We start from the raw sequence: 21,784 nt of genomic DNA on the forward strand, positions 1-21,784 counted from the left end.
AACTAATCTCCTTCATCCTAAAAAGTCCCTTTTCTGTAAGTAATGTAATTGCTATGTTCATATGCTTTTAAACTGTATTTCAGAACCCTTAATCTTTCTAAATTTAAATTCACAGCACCCAACAAAAGCAGGAACAGTTTTCTCCATTCCCCCTTGTTAGTGAGCTGCATTTGTCCAGTAAATTCAGAGATACAAACCCAGGAGAGCTCCTCTCCAGTGACTGTCAAAGTAGAAAACAGCACTCAAAACCCACAGCTTAATCCAAAGATCACCTTTCCCTGTCATATAGAAAATGCTGGATCATTACTTACTGTACCAAAAACCAATTTGAATTCCTAACACCTGCATAAGCCTGAACATTTAAAATCATCACAAAGATAAAATAATTTCTTTTTCATCAGCCCCTCTCTAGTTGTATAATTTTACATAAGTCAGGGTCTGCTTTTTCACCTAAGAAGCTTTGCCCTGGTTTGGTAATATGAAGTCACTTGATTCAAATACCCTTCAATCCAGGCTAGGTGAGTGTCCAAAACAGAGTTAAAAATCCATTTACAAAACACTGGAAGCCAAGAGCTCTTTTCCCATCAATACTCCCCTCATGCTGGAGTGAAATATCAAGGAGTTTTGCAGTCTGGGATTATTTGAAAGCAGTCTAGGATTATTTCAAATAGTCCAGTTTGTTACAAAAGCTGTAACCTGGCAGCAATTATATGCAAATAACACTTGAACCCCCAGGCTGTAGGAATGAAGGCTGCTCCTTCCCTGTTTGATCAATCTCTGGTAAGGCAGGCAGGCTCAGGGTTTATTGTTGTTTAAGCTCCTTCCCACCTCCCACCAGGAGGGACATTATCTTATTCACCAGGAAAAGTACTTACCAGAAAATGATGACTCTTCCAGAGTGTTCTGAAGTGCTGCATTTCCAAGGAAAATTTACTTCAAAAGTGAAGTTAACAATAGGTTCAGAGAAAAATGTTACTCAAGGGGGCCTTCCCTTTCTGCTTTTAACATAAGCAGCATTTTGTCTCTTTTCAAAACCAGAGAAACTGAAGAACTAATAGGATAATGGAAATTTAAATCACCTCCAACACCAGAAATCTCAAATACCACCAAGTCTGAAGGAGTTGCTCCCTAAATGCACAGGAGGATGTGAAGGTTGTGGTGCTGACCTCCAGCAAAGCACCAGAAGCTCATTTGCTCCTTCCCAAGGTGGTTTTTCACAGCAGGGATCTGCCAGGCTGTGGGGAGGCCAGGTCTGAACAACACCAGCAGCCAGGGATTCTCTGCTGGCAAACCCAGCTGTTCTGAACTGAACAAACCTTCCTTTTCACCAAAGCCTGGCTTTTCCAAGTGTCTGACTGGATGCAGAAGGGAGTGGGACACAAGGGTCAGGACTGAACAGGACAGGACCCCTGGATAAGGTATCCTCCTTTCTGTCTGCTCAGAGTTGGGCACAGACTGCTTTGTACTTACAACTAAGAGTCTTTTGTGATTAGGAAAATTCCCACTGATGGCTTGTTAATTACACAGACCAATAACAGACAAGATAAGGAATCTATAAATAGCAATGGAGGAAGCAGCAGAAGCAGAGCAGTTATTTTCAGATTTGAATACATTAACTAATATCAAAATAAACCCTCTAACATGAGCACCTTGCATAGCTGATGATGTGGTTATTTAGAGAACTTTTGATATTTACCAGGTTGCTTCCAAAATGAGTTTAAAAAGGTCTTCTGTCTCAAAAAAACCCCCAACAAAACAACCTAAAATGAAACAATCAACCAAAAAAAATATAAAAAAAATCACAAGGATCCACTGAAAGAAGAAGAAAAAATCAACACCAGAAGAGGTGCAAAATTTTTTCATAATATTCTCAGAGGTTGATTAAAGGACTAAGGATCTTGCCAGAAACTGATTAATAACAAGACATTTAGGCTAGTTTAAAGTGACTTCTAAGGGACATAAAATGATGGAAGGATTAATGGAAACTTCAGAATAACAGATCAAGCCAGTATATTTTAATAAGCTCATTTCTTAGAGAGTACTGGCCAGATCCTGAAGGGCCCAAGACCTGCCAGAGTTTGAGAAGGGAGGCAGAGACAGCTCCTCCTTGGAAGAAGGGAAGGGGAAAACCTGATTGACTTCCTATACAAATCCAAACTGTTCTCCTTAAATTTTCAAGAAATATTGCTTTTACAAAAACACTGCAATGATTCTGACAAATGAATTTGGTGGAGGAAAAACTCCATCAAATTGGATTCTGGATGGGAAGAGGGATCAGCACGGGATGCTCTGGTATCCCCTGGGTTTACTGGTGCAGCCAGGACAAACCCAGTAAGCCCCAGTGCTGAGCTGGTGAGCACTCCAGAGGCACTGCCAGCAGGCTCTTCTCACATTCCTGTTGCTGGTTTGGGGCTTCCTGACAAACTGAATGAGGCCAAAAAGGTGTTTTGGGTTTGGGTTTCTTTTTTTTTGTTGTTGTTATGTTTTGATTTTTGGTGCTTTTTTTTTTTTTTTTTTTTTTTTAGCATGGTTTGGTGGTTTGGTTTGGCTTGGTTTTTATTAGTATTTTTTTTAATCCAGTCAAGCACTCCCCACAGCTGCACCACCATTGTAGTATCCAAGCCACAGTGTGGATAAAGTGCCTGTGTGCACAGCAGCCAAGAGGAGAGAAGGAGTAGCAAGCACTGCCTGAAACAGAAACCTGCCACAAAACCACAGCACAAAGGTGGATAAAGCCTTGCCTGTTCCTGAATGTGAATATAAGCTGAATATGTAAAGCTTACAAACACCCCAAACCACATGAAATCTTTGTATTTCCTTTTACAGCTCAGACAGTAAGAGAGCTGTAAAATGAGAGCATTCATTAACAAACGAGCATGGGCCATTTCCAATACCCAGCAATGCCAGAAGCATCATCTGAATTAAAGCAGGGATTTATGAACAGTGCAAATAACCACAAGCACACTGCTCTAAGGCAAGGGGGCAAAGCCAGCCTGACTGAGAGAGAGAAGCCTGCTGACACTTCTGTAACTCCAGGATTTCTGAAGGCACACCTATGCTTGTTGGTTCCTTGTCTCTGCTACAGGGAAACTGAGACAATTGGAAAAGAAGCAAACCAGAAGTAGAAACATTTCTTAGAGGCTGGTAGAAACCCACTGCAAACAGGAACACTTCACAAACATAGAGCTGCCAAAGAAATCTTTTCATGTCAGAGGTGGAGTGTTTAATGCAGCTATGATGCCAGCCCTCTGTAAAAAAAGAAATAATAATAATAATCTCACTTGCCTTTGATACCAGCGATCTCATTTTGAAAATATTTACAGTTGTCACAAAAATAAGCATTACTTCAACACTAAAAAACAGGGATGGCTTTTTTAATGCAAGAACCTAAGACTTTTCTTAGAATCATTGAAGAAGTTAAATATTTTTAAATCACCAGGCTGGCAATAACAAGTTAGTTGAACATTCTCCTTAGTGTGGCACACAGCTCAGTTTTGTTTCTATGGCTGTACTTTTTGCTTTGCTTTTGCTGAAGAGCCCACTGCTGCTGCAGTGAAGCCAAGAGAATCCCTAGGTCTATTTTAAACCTTCTGGCTAAGAAGGAAAAAACCACTATCCTTAAAATACTGCCCAAACTAGTGCCAAAACAACTTGTCAGAGTTCACTCCACAGTGAGGCAAAAGGGGATTGAGAGGAGGAAAAGGAGAGAAACTGAGTGGGAACCCTGAGCTGTGCTTTTCTCAATTGCACAACTATTCAACGAAGAGAAAGAAAAACTGGCTGTAAATTGCATCATCTGGTAATTACAAGAAAAAATCCCTGGGTCGGGAGAATAAGCCAGGAAAGAGCACATTTCTCTCCTCTGCATCTCATGGGAACAGGAAGATAGTTATTCCCATGATTTGGGCAGAAGCACTACAGTTTGCCCCCAGTGGGGATGGTTTCTCCCACATTAGGATATTAATTCTCTGAAGTTCATTGAAGACCTCCCACCACAGATGGAAAGGTCAGGGCACACTTGCAATCACACCAAATTACCTGGAGTAACCTCTGTTCACGAAAAGTTAATTTCCACTCATGCCACTAAGGAAAGAATTCACCAGGAAGTGATCTCAGTGCCTGGTTCTGTTTGGTGAGGGAGCAAAATAAAGAGAGGAAACTCTGTAGATGTATATTTTCATGAAATTGAGAAGCTGACCTACATGGTTCTACCATGACTTTCTGCCTGGCCAACCAGTTTCTTTATGGAATCATTTCCTAACAAGGTGCCAGGAAATTATACATTGAACATTATTACTGCTACTGGATGTTTAGGTTGGTCTGAAAAGTTATTGCCTGTATCAGAGCTGATTATAAAAGGGTAAAAAGTGTATCAAAGGGCAAAAAGTGTATCAAAGGCACCTAAATGCCCCTGAGCAGAAAGTCTGGCTCATTCTAATCAAGGAGGGGAAATGGAGTTTAAAAGTGTTTCAGAAAAAGGATTTTCCTGTGTAAGAAGCACCACTCCTGAGGAACAGAGCAGGCAGCACCGTGGAGAGGCACAGAGGCACACCCCAAGCACTCCAGTGCAGTAGCTGGACATGTCCTTGCTAGTGAAAGCAGCCCTGAGTCATCTGCCAGAGCATTTCCTACCTCCTCTTTATTCCCTCCCTTGGCAGTGGGCAGCCTGCTTCTTTGTCCCCCCACTCCTTCCTTCCTCACAAGAAAGAAAGCAGTAAGAAGGGAATTTTTTAGTTAAATTAACCAACCAAAACACTCTGTGAGGTTGTTCTCACCTCCTCTGACCCTGCTGCATTTCTCACAGAGCAGGGGCAGGAGTTTGTAGCTGCCAGCAGAGCAAAGCACATTCCACTTTGGGACAAGACATATGGAGAACTGGCTGCCTCTCTCAGAACTGTGTGCCAGGGCTGAGTGTTGCCCTCATGTTTATGCAAGTGTTGTCAGGAACAACACTTTAGGATGACTGTGTCCTTTAAATTAAGGAACAGTCCCTGTCCTTATGTCTTCTCGTGTCCCTGCCCTAAATCCTCTTTCCACACCCTCACCACACTTACACCAAACAGAAGCACTTCAGCTTCAAGTTCTGCAACTCTGCTGAGTAAAAACGGGAAACTCTGACAATCACATTCCCTTTGAAAGGGACACCTTTTGTGCAAGTACAGTTTAAACATCTCCTGATTTGCCAATCACGACCTACAAATCCCCAATTCAGCTGGTAGATATGAACTGTTACACAAGAAAGCATTGATGGGACCTTCCCTTTTCCTCAACTCTTTTTCCTACACAGCCTTCCCATGTCCCTATTCCAACTGTCCCCTGCATTCCTGCAAAGGCAGCTGGTCACATCTGTCACCTTCAAAATTTGACCCCTGGAGATGTTTGGACAGAAGGAATTCCAATTCAGGCACCTGGAGCCCCATCAGCCGCTGTCTGGAGCTGCTCAGGCAGCGAAATTCCACCATTCATGGGCTCATTTTCCAACAGGAGGCACGCAGGCATTGTCAGGGCTGGGCTCCCATTCCTGGCACGTAGCAGGGAGGCAGGAGTGTGCCTGGAATGTTTAAGGGCAGCAGGAGCTGGAGGCAGGGATGAGGTAATGGCTCTTGCAGGGATCCAGGGCCACTCACACTCAGCTATTGCTGCTTCCAGCAAAGCCACATTTGCTTCCAACATTTGGGGAAGTTTATATTGCCTTTTAATGGCAATAAAAGGAATCCCCATGCCCATATTTGAACCCAGCGCTTCAATTTACTATTGGTTCTACATTTCAGCTGCTTTGGATGGGATATAATTTATGCTAATCCAAGCACTTGTTTTGGAAAAAAAGGAGGAAAAATGGCTCCTCCGGGAGAAAAGATAAAACATGCACAGAACAAAGCAAAACACACAAAGCTTTTTTTTCTTTGGGTGTTCTCACTTAGGGCTAAATGTTTTTAGAAATAATGAGAGTCATGCTAAGAACATTCTTCTCCTCTTACTAACTGCTCGGCATGTTAGAGGACAAGTTACATGGAGTGCTTTGATTTTAATTTTTGTTGGAACCGACTGCGCCTGAATAATCTGCAGTCCAGATGTTGCAACAACAGTAAAGTCCCTCTTAGCACACACACGAGGACAGCAAATGGCTCTGTTGTGAAATCCTGGCCAAGCCCCTTCTCTCCCCCTTCCTCTTTCTATCAAATCATTCAAAAAAATCATTGAAGATATTAGGGATCAGCTGGCAAAAGAAAAGAATTGGTTCAAAGGTAAGGAGAACGAACTCAGTTTGATTTACACATTCTCCCTTCCTACTCAATCTGTATTTACAAAGTTTAAAATCATTAGAAATGTTTCCAATGAGCTTCCAAATTCAAATTGAAAGGAGGACGGTCCAAAAGCACGTGTTTAGAGACCAGATACTGGAATGGATGGGACTGACTCTAAGCAATACAGAAGTATGTTCAGCATCTTAACTGAAATTCATTATGAGTATGATGGGTGAAAATTAAGAACACCAGATTAGTACACTTATTACAGGAGTTAAATTAATGACTACTTGCAAAACTATTTTTTACAAACCAAGTAAGCAACATTTGGAAACTTTTAAGGATTTCAAATAGAAACAAAGCTTGTAGCACTTTCTGAGTGTGACAGTATGCAGGAATCCAAATTACCTTCAGTCTCTACCTGGAGATGGAAAATGATGGAAACCTTATACTTCTGTTGAACAGTTAAAGCTGCTTTCATGGAAAATGAAAAATGTGCCTTCTCACAATATTATTATTGTGTGCCTCAGATTTCCAACAAGAATTTATCTAGAAACTGTAATTTGTAATATTGTCTTTGGTATAATCCCACCAGCACTCAGCAAATTCCTCTCATATCTGCTTAGTAAAATAGAAAAAAAAAACCCTTCTTAAATTAATATTCTGGGGAATCCAGAAATGTTGGAAAAAGTCTGCTCCTGGAATTAGTATCCAATTCATATCAACAGTGGGTTTTAAATTGGAATAAAATCATCCCCATTGTGCAATAAAGGAAGCCAGTAGGGCTTTCAGGGCTAATGATGATACATCATTGCATATTGCAAACAGATACTGGAGCCTTTTTATCTCTGTCAATAAATCCTTCAGGAGAACTTTGGAATAGCAGGAACCTTGATAATGGCCTTTTATAAAAGAAGCTACAGCAAACCCTTCAGCTCAGAGCACTGTAATGCACTGAGGACACGTGAGGAACAGTTCTCCATCTGTCACTGCCCTTTCCAGAGAGGAAAAGAGGACAAAAGAAGGGAGGTGGAGGGGGAAAGGAATCTGGGAAAATTTATTGTAAAATGATTGCTGGTCCAGGCTCTCTTCTAGCACTGTAAAGTGGTGGTTCATGTATCCTCAAGAAGTACATGTAGGATTAGGATGAAAAGCCTAAACTATGCCCTGGCATTAAGCTCAGAGCAGTGAAGCAGCCCCTGAGCTGCACTTTGCAGCCTCTCCTCACCAGCAATGTCAGCAATCAGCACCAGCAAGACTGGCTCCCATGGCAAGGAACACAATGCCACAGGAACCCTGCCAGATGGGAGGACCATTTCCAGTGCCTGCCAACAGCTGATATCCCAGAGGAGACACTAAACATGACTCCAGGCTCTGCTAGATTAAAAACTGAGTCTGAGCAATGCCAACCCTTATCTCCCATCTTCTAGAACACCAGGCACAGCTGCAACAAGTTCTCAAACCACTCAGATGTTGTCCCCATTTTGCTGACACTGCTTTGTTAGCACAGAAGGTGTTTGTGCCCCGTGCCCAGGAGTGCTGAGCAGGCACTGCCCTGTCCCTGTCCCTGTCCCTGTCCCTGCCATGGCCCTGCCGGGTGTGTCACCGCGGCCAGGGGACACAGTAACCCAGGCAGTGTTGGCAACAAACACACCTGGCAGCCACCAACTCTTGGCAGGGCCCCAGAGCTGCTGTCACCCCCCTGGTGGCACCAGGCTCTGTGGCAATCCCCGTGCACAGAATGCCAGCCCTGCACTGCTGACCCATGGGCAGGACACATCTCACACTGCTGAGGTTAAACACTTGTAGTTAATCTCTCAGAACCATCAGTGCATCAGTAGCAGGATGGAACCTGAAAATCCTACCAGAATGGGGTGCAATAACTGGTAAACCTGGTATTTCCAGCCTGCAGTCAAAACAAACAGGAGAATCAAATCACAGCTCTTTTTTCTTTTTTTTTTCTCCTTGTTTTTGTTTTGAAAGCAGCAGTCAAAAGGCCTCTTGAAGCCTTGTTTATAAGCAAACCAGTCTCGAAGGATGGATTTGCATTGGCAGGATTTTCAGCCTGCAAAATAAACCTTTCTAGGTAGTGTTTTCCTTCTGCCTGTGAGGGAGGAATGGTTTCTAGTGCATTTCTCCCAGTCCACATCTCTTTCCAGCTCCACTGAAGAAAATGCCCAATTCAACACAGCTGGCCTGCCCAAGGCTCCCTGGGAGCTGCTGCACTCTGGGCATGCACCTGCAGCCCTTGCTTTGGGGAGGAATGAATGGGAACACACACTGCCAGCCCACTGCCAGGGGGAATCACTGCTGCCATTCAGAGGCACGGCAGTGCACAGAAGCTGTTACTCACTTGCAATTTCTTTGGCAGAAATCATTCCATTTTGGGGGATACTTTACCTTCTAGCTTAGGGGCTACTACAAAATGCCTTTGAAGAGTGCAAGTGCACTTCTTTAATCAACACTCAGGTTCCAAATTGAAGGCCAAGTTACACTCAGAAAAAAATTCCATGATCAAGTGATGATCACGGAGTCACAGAATGGTTTGGGCTGGGAGGGATCCTAAAGATGATTTCTTCCAAACCCTCTGCCATGGGTAGGGACACCTTTCCATAGAACTCCCAGAAAAGTGATTTTCAATTACCTATAATTTTTTCCCAATGTCCTGTGTTGTCCATTCTCCTGGGAGCTTTGTGCTCCTGATGTTTTGCATCTATCGGTGTTTAAGTGAACTGGACCACCAGCTGTGCTCAACTTTTACCCCACCCATAACTGCCTATCCTAACAAAGAGTCTCTGATAAGAAAACTGTCCTTTGGCTTCTGAAAATTGTTATTAAAACAGGAAAGCCAGAAAAGCTAAAAACTGAAATTTCAATTAAGATGATAGTGACTTCCCATGCTTTTAAAATCCTAATCCTTTTTACCACTTCTGCTGAACAAAGCCAGAAGTATTTGCTACAATTTATGCCCTTCTTTAAGGTTCTTAATTCTTTGCATTTCAGCCAAGCTTCATGTACCACAAAGAAAGGACATTTGTTAATTAAGGCTTGGGATCTTAATTTGCAAGAAAGATTTCAAAGACACGATGAAATTAACGTGAGCTCCTTGTAAAAGACATGCCTAAAATTTCCTCTGGTAGATGCAGACATTTGGAAAAAAAAAGTTGCCTTCTTGTACTAGCTAAGTTCAAAGCCACTTCTTTCAGTGCTTCCTCCTGGGTGGAGCACACATCCTCCCAGGAGCTGCTGCCAACGCTGTCACTGCTCCCTCGTTTTCTGATCATAAATCTGTTGTGAAGATAATGTGGTGAAAAGACAATGAAGTGACTCTGCTGCACTGACCTGGCCACTGCACTGACCACTCACCTCAAGATGCAATTTGCAATCCCACCTGATGCACTCTCTAGGGACTCCTGAGCTTTCACAAGAATAAAGCTTTGAAGGTTCTCCAGCTCCCTTCTCAAAAGAATTTAGAGACTTATGTACCATCCACTCTATGACAGTTCAATACCTGACACTGCACATTAAGGAAAATGTCACAATCCTCAGACTTGAAGGGCCACAATCAAAACCCAAGACGTGTGGGATATGTGGGAAATGTGGGGACTATCCGAGGAATCAATAGAATCACACTGACTTAGCAGAGAGCAATGACAATCTTCACTTTGCTTTCAATGCTGGAGATAAAATGCAGTGGAGAAAAGGAAATCACACAGAGCAGAAGATGCACTCAGAGGTGCTGCCTGGAGTTCTGCAGAGTCCTGTCCTGCAGCACTCACTGCTGAGGAGCTGCTCATCACCTCAGAACAATACAGAAAACAGGTTTATCTTTGTGCAAATCTGTGCAGCAAGGTCACTTTGATCTGTTTCAAACAACTGCCTCTATTCTTGTCTGTTCCTGATGTTTATTTTTCACTTTCAGCCTCCTACTGATGTGTCACTAGCAGCACCTGACAGCTCCAATGCTCTCATTCACCCCTGCATGCTGCCTGGGCACTTTTTCCATTCACTTTTTCCCTACATCCTCCTGCAGCTGACTCAAAAGACTCTTACCAAGCCTGAGGCTCACTGAGCATTGACTGCTCGAGGCTCAATTGCTGTGCAAATCCAGGCAAACACCAAGTGTTAAATGTCAGCCAACAGCACCAACACCTTCCTCCCCACCTGCCCTGCCAAGGATGTTATTTTCAAATTTTCTAAAAAAGAGCTAATTGATGTATTTTCCTACCCATTCAACTTCACAAGCAGCGATCCTGTGACTTGCATAATTCCAATTGGCTGGAAGCTCCCATAAAGGCATTTTCACACAGATTAAAAACTAAACCTGAAAGTGTTTACAGCCAAACTTGGGGCTGTAATGCTCACTCATGTGATGGCACCAAAAAGCTTTAACTGACTATAATGTTAGAACAAATACACGAGGAACCACCAACCTATCAATCCAAACACATCAAAGCACTGCTATCTGAAAAGGAGGCCTGAAATCACTCAAGCCACAGGGAAAACATAGGAAAACTATTAGTCATAGGCAGAAATACAAATTTTGTGATAGTTCTGTGATAAATGATAAATATTCATTTAGTTTACAAAATATTCAGTGCATTGGCTTTTAGCATCACAGTTTTAATGAAATCTACTGAACAAATTCCAGGTCCTGCCAGTGTTAAACAGGAAACTCATCATATGCTGCATGCTGTTTCTAATTCCTATCCAATGAGTTTTACACCACCTACATGATTAGGGCAGGAAGAAATCTGAATTTTTTATAACATAACACCAAAAAATGGATCGGGATCAAGCCACCATATTTTTCTCCAAGAAGGGAGTTGGATTAATCTTCAATAATTTACTACCATTCCTACACTCATAATTACATTTTTTCTTTTTCTCCTGAAGCTGTTAAACTATGAAGACATCAACTTAAACTTGAACATGAACAGTCACCACAAGCCCCTTGTTTATTCACTGGAAGGTCAGTACCAGACACCAGTCTTACCTTACCTGTTACAAGAAGAATATTCCTGGTTCATTCTCAGTGACACTGAGAGGAAGGCAGGAACTGCTGTACTTACTTGTTAAAAAGATTCAGCCCAATCCTATAATGGCGTTTCCTGATAACATCGTTACTGAAGGCAGGGGAATCCCAGCTGTTGCGAGTCTCTTTGTGGTAGGTTTGTTTGCTCAAGGTTTGCTCCCTTAGGCTGTCCCTAGAAGAGGATTCTGAGCTGCAATTTATTGTATCATTGGAATTGGAAGTGCTGTTGATGCTGTCGTTGTCTCCATCAGAGTAATCAGACTCTGATTTGCTTTGCCTGTTTGCTGTGCCATTGATGGCCAAGTGACTGTCTATGGGCCTAGCCCTGTGCCTGGCCTCCTGCTCCTCCCGGGTGATGATCTTGGCAGGAATGCTGTGAGGGATATGTTTAGGGCTGCCTTGCTGGCTGGGGATGCCTCGGTCGTACGCATTCTGTCTCTTTAATGAGCCCCTCTCCGAGCGATCGCTCAAGTCCACGGAACTGTCACTGGGCGGCTCGATGGTGAGCAGGGGGAGGTGATCCATCCTCATCCTCTGCTCCTGGCATTCCAGTGATGGGGTACTCCTGCAGCTCGTATCAGTGTCTAACTTATCGTCTTTGTGGGTCATGGACCAGTACTCTTGGGAAGAGTTCACGGAGCGGAGCCTCAAGTCCGACTCCGTGCTGGACGGCCTGTCCACGGACTGGGAGAGCGGCAGGGGCGGGGACAGCTCCTCCTCGTCGATGTACAACGTGACATCGCTGTAGGACGCCGTCATCTCGTCCAGCTTCCTGTGATCCACGTTGTGCATCGCCGCTTTGCTCGGGGCGCAGCTCTCCCTCTCCATCTCCCGGCTCCTGACCTGCTCCGCGCTCTGGATTTCATCCGAATGCAGACTGCGGCAGTTCAGCGCGTCGTCGATGGATTCCGCCAGGGATTTCACCTGCCTGGAAAAAGCATCCTCCAGTTCTGTTATGGCATCAGTGAAATCAGTGGACGCCGCCGGGGACTTCATGGTAGCCGTGTCCCCGAGCTCATTGCACTCCGACGGTACCAGGGAGCCCAGCTTTGACCCATCATTTGTAACAGAAACTTGCTTCCCCTCGAAGTAGGAGCTGTGGACTTTCTCAGGTCCTTCAAAGGAAAACTGCATTCTCATATTGGACAGGACGATGCGCCTTGACATGCGGTTCTCGGACATAGAACTGCGCAGGCGCTCGAAGTTCTTGTTCATCTGATACTGGCGGAAGGCGGTCTGGATGGTGCGGGCAGCATGTCTGGTGATCAGACGGCCCCCATACTTCCGTTCTAGCATCTCCACCTGCCAGGGAACACACGCAGCCCTCGTCACTTCGTGCCGCTCGGGACAAGGGGAAAGTCTCACAAAAACATTCAACTCTCGTAACCTCTTTAATATACTTTATATGTATTGATTTTGAAAGTACAACCTCAAAACTCCAATGATGAACTGAATAGTCATCCACCATAAATTCCACCATAAAATACAGAAGTATATTAATTCACCTCACAGATATAAGAGAATATCAGTTGCAATAAGTTCTTCCTTTCTGCGACAACAAAAACACCTGGGTTTCAAAATGATTCATTTTCTTAGAAAAATGTTTTGCATGATTACATTCTAGTACACTCCTGGAGCATACAATCTCAGTTCCAAGAACTGTTTTTACTTTTAACAGTATTAACTGCTAAAACTACTAAATTTTAATTAAACTGTTAATATCTTTTACACTTTTCTCCAGGAGGGAGACAAAGAATACACATTTCTCTAGCAGGGGACAAAGAATAACAGAATTAAACATCCCAAGTGAAGTGATGCTAGAAAAGACTTCTCCCAATTCACAGACACAAACGAGGTACCAGAGCTCAAATACCTGCTTATCCTGTAGGTCTGAAGAGAGTTCATAGCTCTCGGAAAGCGATCGGGACCGTTTGATGGCCTCCTCCTCGGCCTGTTTGCGCAGGATGGAGGTGGAGTGCTGCAGCTTGGGCCGGCGGGCTCGCTGCTGGCCCGGCGCGATGGAGTAGAGCCCGTAGGGGTGCTCGTAGTGCTCGGGGCTCAGGGCGGAGCTGTGCGTTATAGGGCCCTGCGGGTAGCCGGACGGGCTATCCAGGGACGTGCCGGTCTCGCTGCTGGGAGCCTCCCCCTCAACGCTGCACAACAAAAGAGAGACAGCAAAAGCCTCGGGTGAGCCCAGCACACTGAAATTCTCCCCAGCAAACAGCACAGTTCTGCTTTAGTTTCATTTTGGGTAGGCATCCAGCAAGTTTCGCTGTTCGCATGCAGGTGTTACAAGTAATGTGGCTTTCATGACAAGCACCTCAGTTTTTGCTGCAGTTTTTGCTGTAGTTTTTGCAAGTCTCAATCTGTCACGCCTGTGACATCTTTAGAGCATGAGTCAAATAGGGTAATGGAGGTTTCAAGCATTATTTAACTTTATACACTAATTACTAATAACATCCTGAGTAAGTCGCTCAGGAGCTACTCTGTAAAATGCATGAAAACTTCTAATTTCTTATAAGACTGCTTATTTCCAAGCTTCTCCATTCAAAATGACAGATGCTTATTTATGTCTTTCTTTGCTTTGACCAATTAAAGCAATATTTTCTTACCCATATATTACAATTTGAAATAAAAGGATTACTTTCATGGAGATAGGGATTTAATGGATCTTGAGAGCTATGATGTTTCTAAAAACCAAAGTACTTCCAACTCCAATGATACAATAATCTCATTTATTTCCCTGCTAGTGAAAGACTGCTCCCATGGGATACTTTTGGTAGGTTTTGGAGTAAAGCATCCCAAGGGATGGTGTTTCTAGCTAATGAAAGCAACATGGTTTCAGATGAAGAAAGCTCAATAGCACCCATCTAGCAAAGAGACTACTTTGTTTTCACAGGAACACTGTTATTGCTAAGGAATAAAGGAAAGGAAAAACACCTTTTCTATTCAAAGGGTGGCACACAATAGGAAACATTGTAAAACCAAGCCCTAGGTGTATTCTGAAGTACTGATGACTAACAGCAATTTGTATTTGGGTTGTATTTGCAGGAGGACACGCTCACATTGCAATACATGCACTTTCACTCTTCATCTTTTAATGTTTCACAGCACTACTTACTGTCTGTCTCATCCAGTGTACACAGAGCATTGACAGAAAAACGATTTATTTTTTTTTTAATTCCTGAAAAGACTCAGCAAACACTTCACACATGCACTAATACAAGCAGCTCTTCCCCTACCTTTTGTTTTAGGAACGGTACATCCAAACTCCAAAGAAGTAAAACTCCACATTCCCACCACACCCTGTATTTTTTTCCTTCATTCATCTGTACTTAAAAACCAAAGCCCTCCTGTTGTCTCTCAGCTGTCCCTTCAAAAACTACAGAGCAATTTCTGAAAGAATGTTCTCCACTCACTGAAGAGCTGAGGGTTAACCCCGGCCAAACTCTCCCAGCTTGAACAGTTTGTACTTTTTAAAGGGAAGGAGAACTAAAAAAGCCCCTTAGATTTCTTAAAATGCTTCTATAAACATGTAAAACTGAAAGCAAGTCCTCTCTCTTTGCCCATCAAAATATGACTCCAACCAAAAGGTATTTTCAAACATACTTAACCCAAGCTGGAAATATTTGCAGTGTGCACACATTGCTTTTTCCAAAAAGGAAGCTGACAGGAAACTAATCCCTTTCCCTCCGTGATACAGCTGGCTTTCAACTTAAAAATGATAAACTATCCAGAGTTCTGCCGGTGACAGTGAAACTGTGTAACCACCCGCTAAAAACAAACAGGTCATTTTCTCCGAAGCATCCATTAAAGACATGGGATGATACTGAGCTGCTCCACGTTCTCTTTTAAACACTGAAATTCCTTCCTCTGTTCTGCCAGCTGTGAGCTGTGCTATTTTGGACATCACATCCTAGCTGCCAGTTTATTTGTAAGTACTTTCCATACAAGCATGGCAAATTTGTTTTTAACAGGAAGGCTGGAATTATCTTCTTTGGTTCTGTTGACATTTTCTGCCTTCCTCACCCTTGCATTGTGAACTATTTAATATCCCTTCCATGCTGATTATAACCTCCTGCTGACATTTTAATAACACTACCTTGGAAGGGTCCCTTAACCTTTTCCTCAACAAAAAGGGCACTGCCCTAATCACAAGAAGTTGGAAGGATATCTGCCCAGAGTTCTGACTAAAGTGAAGGGTTCCTTCTTAATTTTTAGTTTGCCTTTTGTACTTTCTCAGGTATAAATGTGATGCTTGACTGACTGTAATGCTCAATCTCATTTGGCTCATGGGCCTATTCCCTGCCACCTGACCTTTGAAGCATGGAAGTAATTACATTTACAACAGGCACAACAAGAGCCCTTCCAAGCAAACACACGTGCACAGGCTTTAAGGCTGTCCCCCATTCAGCTCTTCCCGGCCTCCCAGGAGCAGCTGAAGCTCCATATGAATTATTTCATTAAAGTGAAACTTCACTGGCAAAGAAAAGCAGCTTGCTTTCTACTTTTTCTACTTTACATATGTTTGGAGAAGAAAAACATGTCAACAAATATGACTTGTGTGAAGCTGCAAGGATGGCAAGCTGGCTTGCTGCACTGAGGGAGCAGCACAGAGCCGGCAGCAGGGCCCGCTGAGCCAACTCCCAGCAGGCCTGGGTCACTGCAGGCTATCAAACACACAACACCCATCTGTCACAAGGGTGCAAGGGCAGTTTGGGATCTCCAGATGTGCCAGCCTGACCTCAGTGCTGGGCAGCTCACAGAGCAGGACAACCTGGAGATCAGGTCTGGCCAGCCTGGGGCTGGGAAAGGCAGGTCCTGCTCTCCTCCTGTGACAAGGTGACCTGCTTTGGTGGTGAGGACAGGCTGGATGTCACCTGCTGGGACCTCAGCAAAGCCTCTGGCACTGCTCCTCCCAGCCTTCTCCTGGAGAAACTGGCTGCTCTGCACAGCTGCTCTGCTCCCTGGCTGGGACAGGTTGAAATCCGTGTGGATGTGGCACCTGGGGACATGGGGCAGGGGTGGCCTTGGCACTGCTGGGGAATGGTTGGACTCAGTGGCTGGGAGGGCTTCTCCAACCCAACAACTCTGTAACACAAACTCAGAACACGAGCCAGTCGTTGCAGGGTTACAGGGCTGGTTTTTACCTGTGCACTTACTAAAACTGCCAACACACAAAAATGTCAAGGGCTCTGCTCCAGGCTTGCAGTGAGAAGCAGGAGAAGTCTCCCTGGACTGAGGGAGAAGCTGAGAGTCCTCTGCAGCCCTGCTTCACCTCCACACCCTGCACACCCTGCCTCTCTCTGATGGGTGAGACATTAAGTATATTAAGCACACTACAAAAATGTAAAAAATGTAATAATGTTAATTACTATTACTTATGTTTTTACTATATATACATGCATATATATTATATTAAAGAAATGTTAATTAAAATTCCTAACTGGAATTAGGAACTGCTTCTTAATAAATGTCTCCAATTTGAGGCATCTGCCACCTACCAGATATGTCCAGTACAATTACTGATAATTTCATTGTTTTTAAAAAAAAATCTAGTGGATTAATTTGGTTTATCTCCCTGCAATGTGCAACTGCATATTACTAGTGAGCCCAGCAATCTGTTGAATATTCTAATTGTGTATTATTAGGAGAATGCAAAGCAGCTGAAATTAACCTATAAGTCCAACTGTTTTATTGCACTCCTGTTTCAGCAGAAAATAGACATTCATTATCTGCCAAGCCAGAAAAAGTGAAAGGTTGCTTGCAACCTTTACAAAGAAGCAGAGAATGGAACAGCTGAAGAATGAAAATGAAATATTTAAAAATAATTAGTATTACTAATATGACTTTGCATGAACAAAAATTTAAAATAGAGCCATTGAAAAACTTTATACAACTAAATAACTTTTTGAAACAGTTGCCAGCACTGACTGAATCAGCATTTTGTCAGAAACTGAAAATTTCTTCCTGCATAAACCTCAGCTTATAATACTGTTAAAAAAATCCAGGCTGACAAAAAGGGGAGGAAAAAGTCCTGATTTTCCAGTCATTTCCCACAATTCAGGGATGAGTTGCTTTCAACTACCTAATAAGAAGAAGCTCTGTCTCCTCTCTCCCTCTCCAGTTGTGTGGTTAGCCATGACCAAAGCAAAACATTTCCTCTCCAGGCATTTTAGCAGCACAAGCCTGGCAGGTCTTTTCTTCCCTGGCTCTCATTTTACACTTTCAATTATTACTTCTAATCACAAAGGCTGTAATTAGCACCAGTACCTTAAATCCACTCCCATATTTTAAAACAATAACATATTATTCAGGATGTTTGACTATCTACTGTCATTCTTTATTTTTCATTTTTATATTCACACCTTCCTTTGCCTTCAAATCTTGCCAAACTATTAGCAAAGCAAAGGGGAAAAAAAGTACAATAAAGAAAAAACTTTGAAAATAAGAGAACTTCAACATTTGAGCTTAAAATGGAAACCTTAAAAACGACCTGAATTAAAAAGACCTGAATTCCAGAAAGGAGCAAACCCCAAGCTTTTCCACGAGTATGGATGTATCTGTTCCACTGACTAATGGCAAAATGACCAGAGGAGCTGCTGGTTTGGATACAGAGGCACAAGAATTTATCTGCCAGAGAATTTATACTGTGAAAGACAGACATTTGATAGCAGAAAAGCAGAAAGTCCCTTTCCTCCTGAGGCCCAGAACTTTAGAACTACGTGCCTATAAAAAGGAAGTGTATAACAATAACAGCACATGCAAGCAATGATTCAGTGCTGCCTCTCAGCCCAGAACCCCCCCAGTTTACAAGCAGTCAAGTGTCCCTGTGCATTTTTAGAACTAAAATATGAAGATAATGGGAACATATGCTTACAGAAATCACCCAAATGTTCAAACTGGTTTGCTGCAGATTTAGTTTGGAACAAAGAAATGAAACATGCTTCTAAATAATGCAAATGCCAAACCCAAACTGCATGCAACATTCTAAAATAGAAGAAGATCCTCCCAGCAGAACAGAGCAAATGCTTGAGAAGCTGTTTTACAATGAGCATTCTCTGAAATCAGAATTATTTTCATCACTCTTTCAGAATGGACTTTCAACAGTGTAATATAAAGACATGAAATTGAAAACAGACCCTAACAACTGGATAGTACACACATGAGAGCCAATCAGCATTATATTAATCCTGTTAAAAAATTGTTTTGGACACAAAGAGAAGTATGACAATATAATAAGTTTGTGCTGTTACATCTTTAAAGATTTTTCCATAGCATTTCAGATCCTTAGAAGCATGAACACATGGGTACACTGAATAAATTTCTTTTCTTCTACATTGTGGAAAGGCAGCATGAGTATTACAAATACAGCAACAAAAGCATGCCCAGCCTAAAATTCTAGTCAGCACAAGGTGAGAAAGCCACTCAGCTTGGCCATGACAATGCAAGGGCTCTGTTCTTTGGGAAGCAGGGAGGTTTTAGAGCAGGGCTGTGGTAGAGCAGCAGTAAAACTCCAGGTAGTCAGCACAGCCTGAATTCAAATTGAGATTAATGAAGATTGATACTTTATTTTATTTGTTGCAACAGTGAAGCATTTGCACGAGTGGTTCTTCATGAAATTCCTCAGCCAAATCATCCTTCTCTCACTTGCCTGCTTTTCTCTGGATCCATATAATTTATCTCCCACTTCAAGAAAAATGCAATGTAAAGGTGGTTCCCTTGAAGTCACACCTACTCACAACACAATTCAGCAAACTCATCTTCTTCTTTTGTTCCAGAAACTTTTCTGCCCATAAACACCAACATATCCACAGCTGAAGTATCCAGATACCTTCTTGGGACTCTGCCTTAGGATTTATGAGATGGATTTAAATGCAAACCACAGAGTGAAGCTTTTTGCATTAAAATCTCATTTCATAAACATCATTTCCAGTAAAACTTCTGCCTCACTCAAAAATAAATATTCTGTATAAACAGGTCCAAATGCCCAGGGAGGAAGAATTGCTACGCATCTGTTTTCCACCAACCATCTTTTCAAATGTGGAGGTTAAAACCAGTCAAACTGTGATCTTAGCTCCTAATTATAGATTTCCACTTGAAATAGACCCAAATTCTCTACCTAGCCCGGAGAATGCAGACCAGAAGTCGCCCCTGGAACCAAGTGGGTAACAGAGAGAAGCAGGATGGCAGCTGCTGCAGCAGCTGGTGTGGCCAGGCACTTCCAGCATGACGGCTGAAACAAACCACTCAAATAGCAAAAATGTTTAGGCCAAATGTGGCCATTCCACATAGGAACAAACCTCTCCAAAAGTCAATGTCTTGCACATAACTTTGCCTTTACAAGTGCAATGAAGCCCTGGTTTGAATGTGTAATTTTAAGTGACAATTGCAAGCAGAACTCTGCTCTCCAGAGCTGTGCCTCCCCACACAACTGCACCTCACAGAGCACTCCTTTGGCTCAGGGTACACCCCTCTGCTCCAAAGCTGCCTCGTGCTTCAGTACCTGTGCTGCTCTCTGCCATAAACGAGGAGTGCATTTAATTAAAGCCCTGATCTGCACACTGTATTGTCTCCAATTACCCCACCAAATGTTCTCCATTCATTCTCAAAATGCAGAACTGGCCATATGTACTTCACACAAGCCATGGTTGAGCATTTTCTCCACCCCCAATACAAAATTCCCCATTGGAGTGAGAACATTTGAGCAGAAGTTTATTATTAATGTAGTTTGAACTAGAACCTAGTCCTTATTGCCATGTCTGGTTTGTGCTGTCTAGTAAACAGAAGTCAATTCTATTAAGAACTTACACAAATCCCTGAATTCAATAAGCACAATAGCATTAACAAACCAATCTAGCTTCAAATACACCCTGCCAAGAGTTCAAAGCCATTACGATGGACAACAGCATCCACAGGCAGTGACAAAAGCTTTGATCCAGGAGAGAAATATTGACCAATGTGTTTTACTTCCAATGCACTCTCAATTCAGCTGTTTCTGTTCAAAACAAATGAAACCTTTGAATGCACATCAAAGTAATGTCCCAGGTAATTCATCTGACTGAACTTAAATATCATTGCAAGAAAAATCCAGACACCATTTGCATGTGTCTCAGAAGCAAACCCTAACAAAGCAGTCACTTATTCTGTAATATTCTGTGGTGAGAGGGCCAATAAGAGCAGCCTGAGTCAAACGGATTGAGAGCCATTGAGGGAGGGCAGAGCTCCACAGGCAGGCACCCCTGAGTGCCTTGCAAACCTGCAGCTGCTCCCTGCTCCGAGCCCTGATTCCCAAAGCACACACAACCCTAGCGCCCCTCCTCTGGCCACTGCTGAGCTGTAATTCTCACTAAGTAACCCCATACAAGGCATTAACAAAAATACTTCTAGAAAAAGGGCATTTTGACCCACAGTCTTAGATGCCATCAGCAGCAGCAGCAGAGAGCAGAGTGAAAGATGAGAGGTTATTTTCTCCCCACTGAAGCAGAATGCAGGAATGAATGCACTGTATCTTCTGACATGGAGGTGGACAGCAGCGAGATGGAAATAGAGCCAAACAACCCACCCATTTTAGGCAATAACACAACAGGGTTAAGAACTAAGAATATCCCTTTGGGAAAAGCTTTTTGAGACTATCTTCAGCTTCCAAGAGCACAAGGAAGGTTAACCAGCTCTCAGATCACTTTGTCAAACAGTGGCAGCATATTGGCCATCAGACACAAGAACGTACAGAAGGATCCACCCACCCAACCCTCCCCAGTGCCTTTCAGTGTCTCGTGAACCTCCCTGCTGAAGGCAAAGCTGTATTTTATTGTCATTATTTAGCAAGAGTAACAAGTGGACTGGCAGCACCAAGAGAACCTGGGTACAGCTTACAAATGTTCACTTCTATCTCGGGTGAAGTCAGCCAGCATCACTCGCTGCCAATCTGTGTTAATCATCACCCAGCGTGTGTTTATCCAGCAACAACTCTTTAAAAATTGATATTATCAAAAGATGACTATGGGGTGATCATTTGAGGCTTGTGGCTCAAACCAGCCCAAGTTTTGGTATTTTTTTTTATGGCCAGTTCTTCTTCTTGATGTGTCAGCATGAAACACGTTAACATCTGAAAACGTCCTGTATGCTTCAAAAGGATGCTTTGTTTCTTACATGGACTAAAGCTAACAATTTTAATGTAACTGTGGTGTCTGTGGGATGGTTCACTTAACAAAATCTGTGAAGGTTTGCCTCCCACTGCAGACTTTGTCCTGTCCCTGCTATGCAAACTTTTACACAACATAAGCTTGAAAAATTTGTGGAGTTTCTCAATGCAGCTGTAGTAGAATTTGACCTCAACTATTTACAATTTATTTAGATACACCATTCAGCAGCAGAAATCCTCTTAATTTAGCAAACTCACACTATATATGACATGTACTGAAGATAGCAAGATATTAGCACACATTCCATTGTCTATATGACATGTCTATATGCCCTGCAGACACTGCTAAGTTTAAAAAGG

General features: G+C 42.9%; 1 protein-coding gene across 10 annotated transcripts in view; it reads right to left on the reverse strand.

The window, feature by feature from the left end:
• Positions 1 to 21,784, reverse strand: part of IQSEC1 (IQ motif and Sec7 domain ArfGEF 1) — a 302,049-nt gene that overhangs the window by 28,556 nt on the left and 251,709 nt on the right. For all 10 annotated transcript variants that reach the window (XM_066558298.1, XM_066558306.1, XM_066558301.1 and 7 more), the window contains 2 exons: positions 13,154 to 13,433; positions 11,318 to 12,582 (listed from right to left, as the gene is read on the reverse strand). In XM_066558298.1, coding sequence (XP_066414395.1) covers positions 11,318 to 12,582; positions 13,154 to 13,433 — 1,545 coding nt within the window. The remainder of the gene's footprint in view (positions 1 to 11,317; positions 12,583 to 13,153; positions 13,434 to 21,784) is intronic.

The sequence above is a fragment of the Molothrus aeneus genome, chromosome 12 (genome assembly GCF_037042795.1).
Source record: "Molothrus aeneus isolate 106 chromosome 12, BPBGC_Maene_1.0, whole genome shotgun sequence".
Taxonomy (NCBI): domain Eukaryota; kingdom Metazoa; phylum Chordata; class Aves; order Passeriformes; family Icteridae; genus Molothrus; species Molothrus aeneus.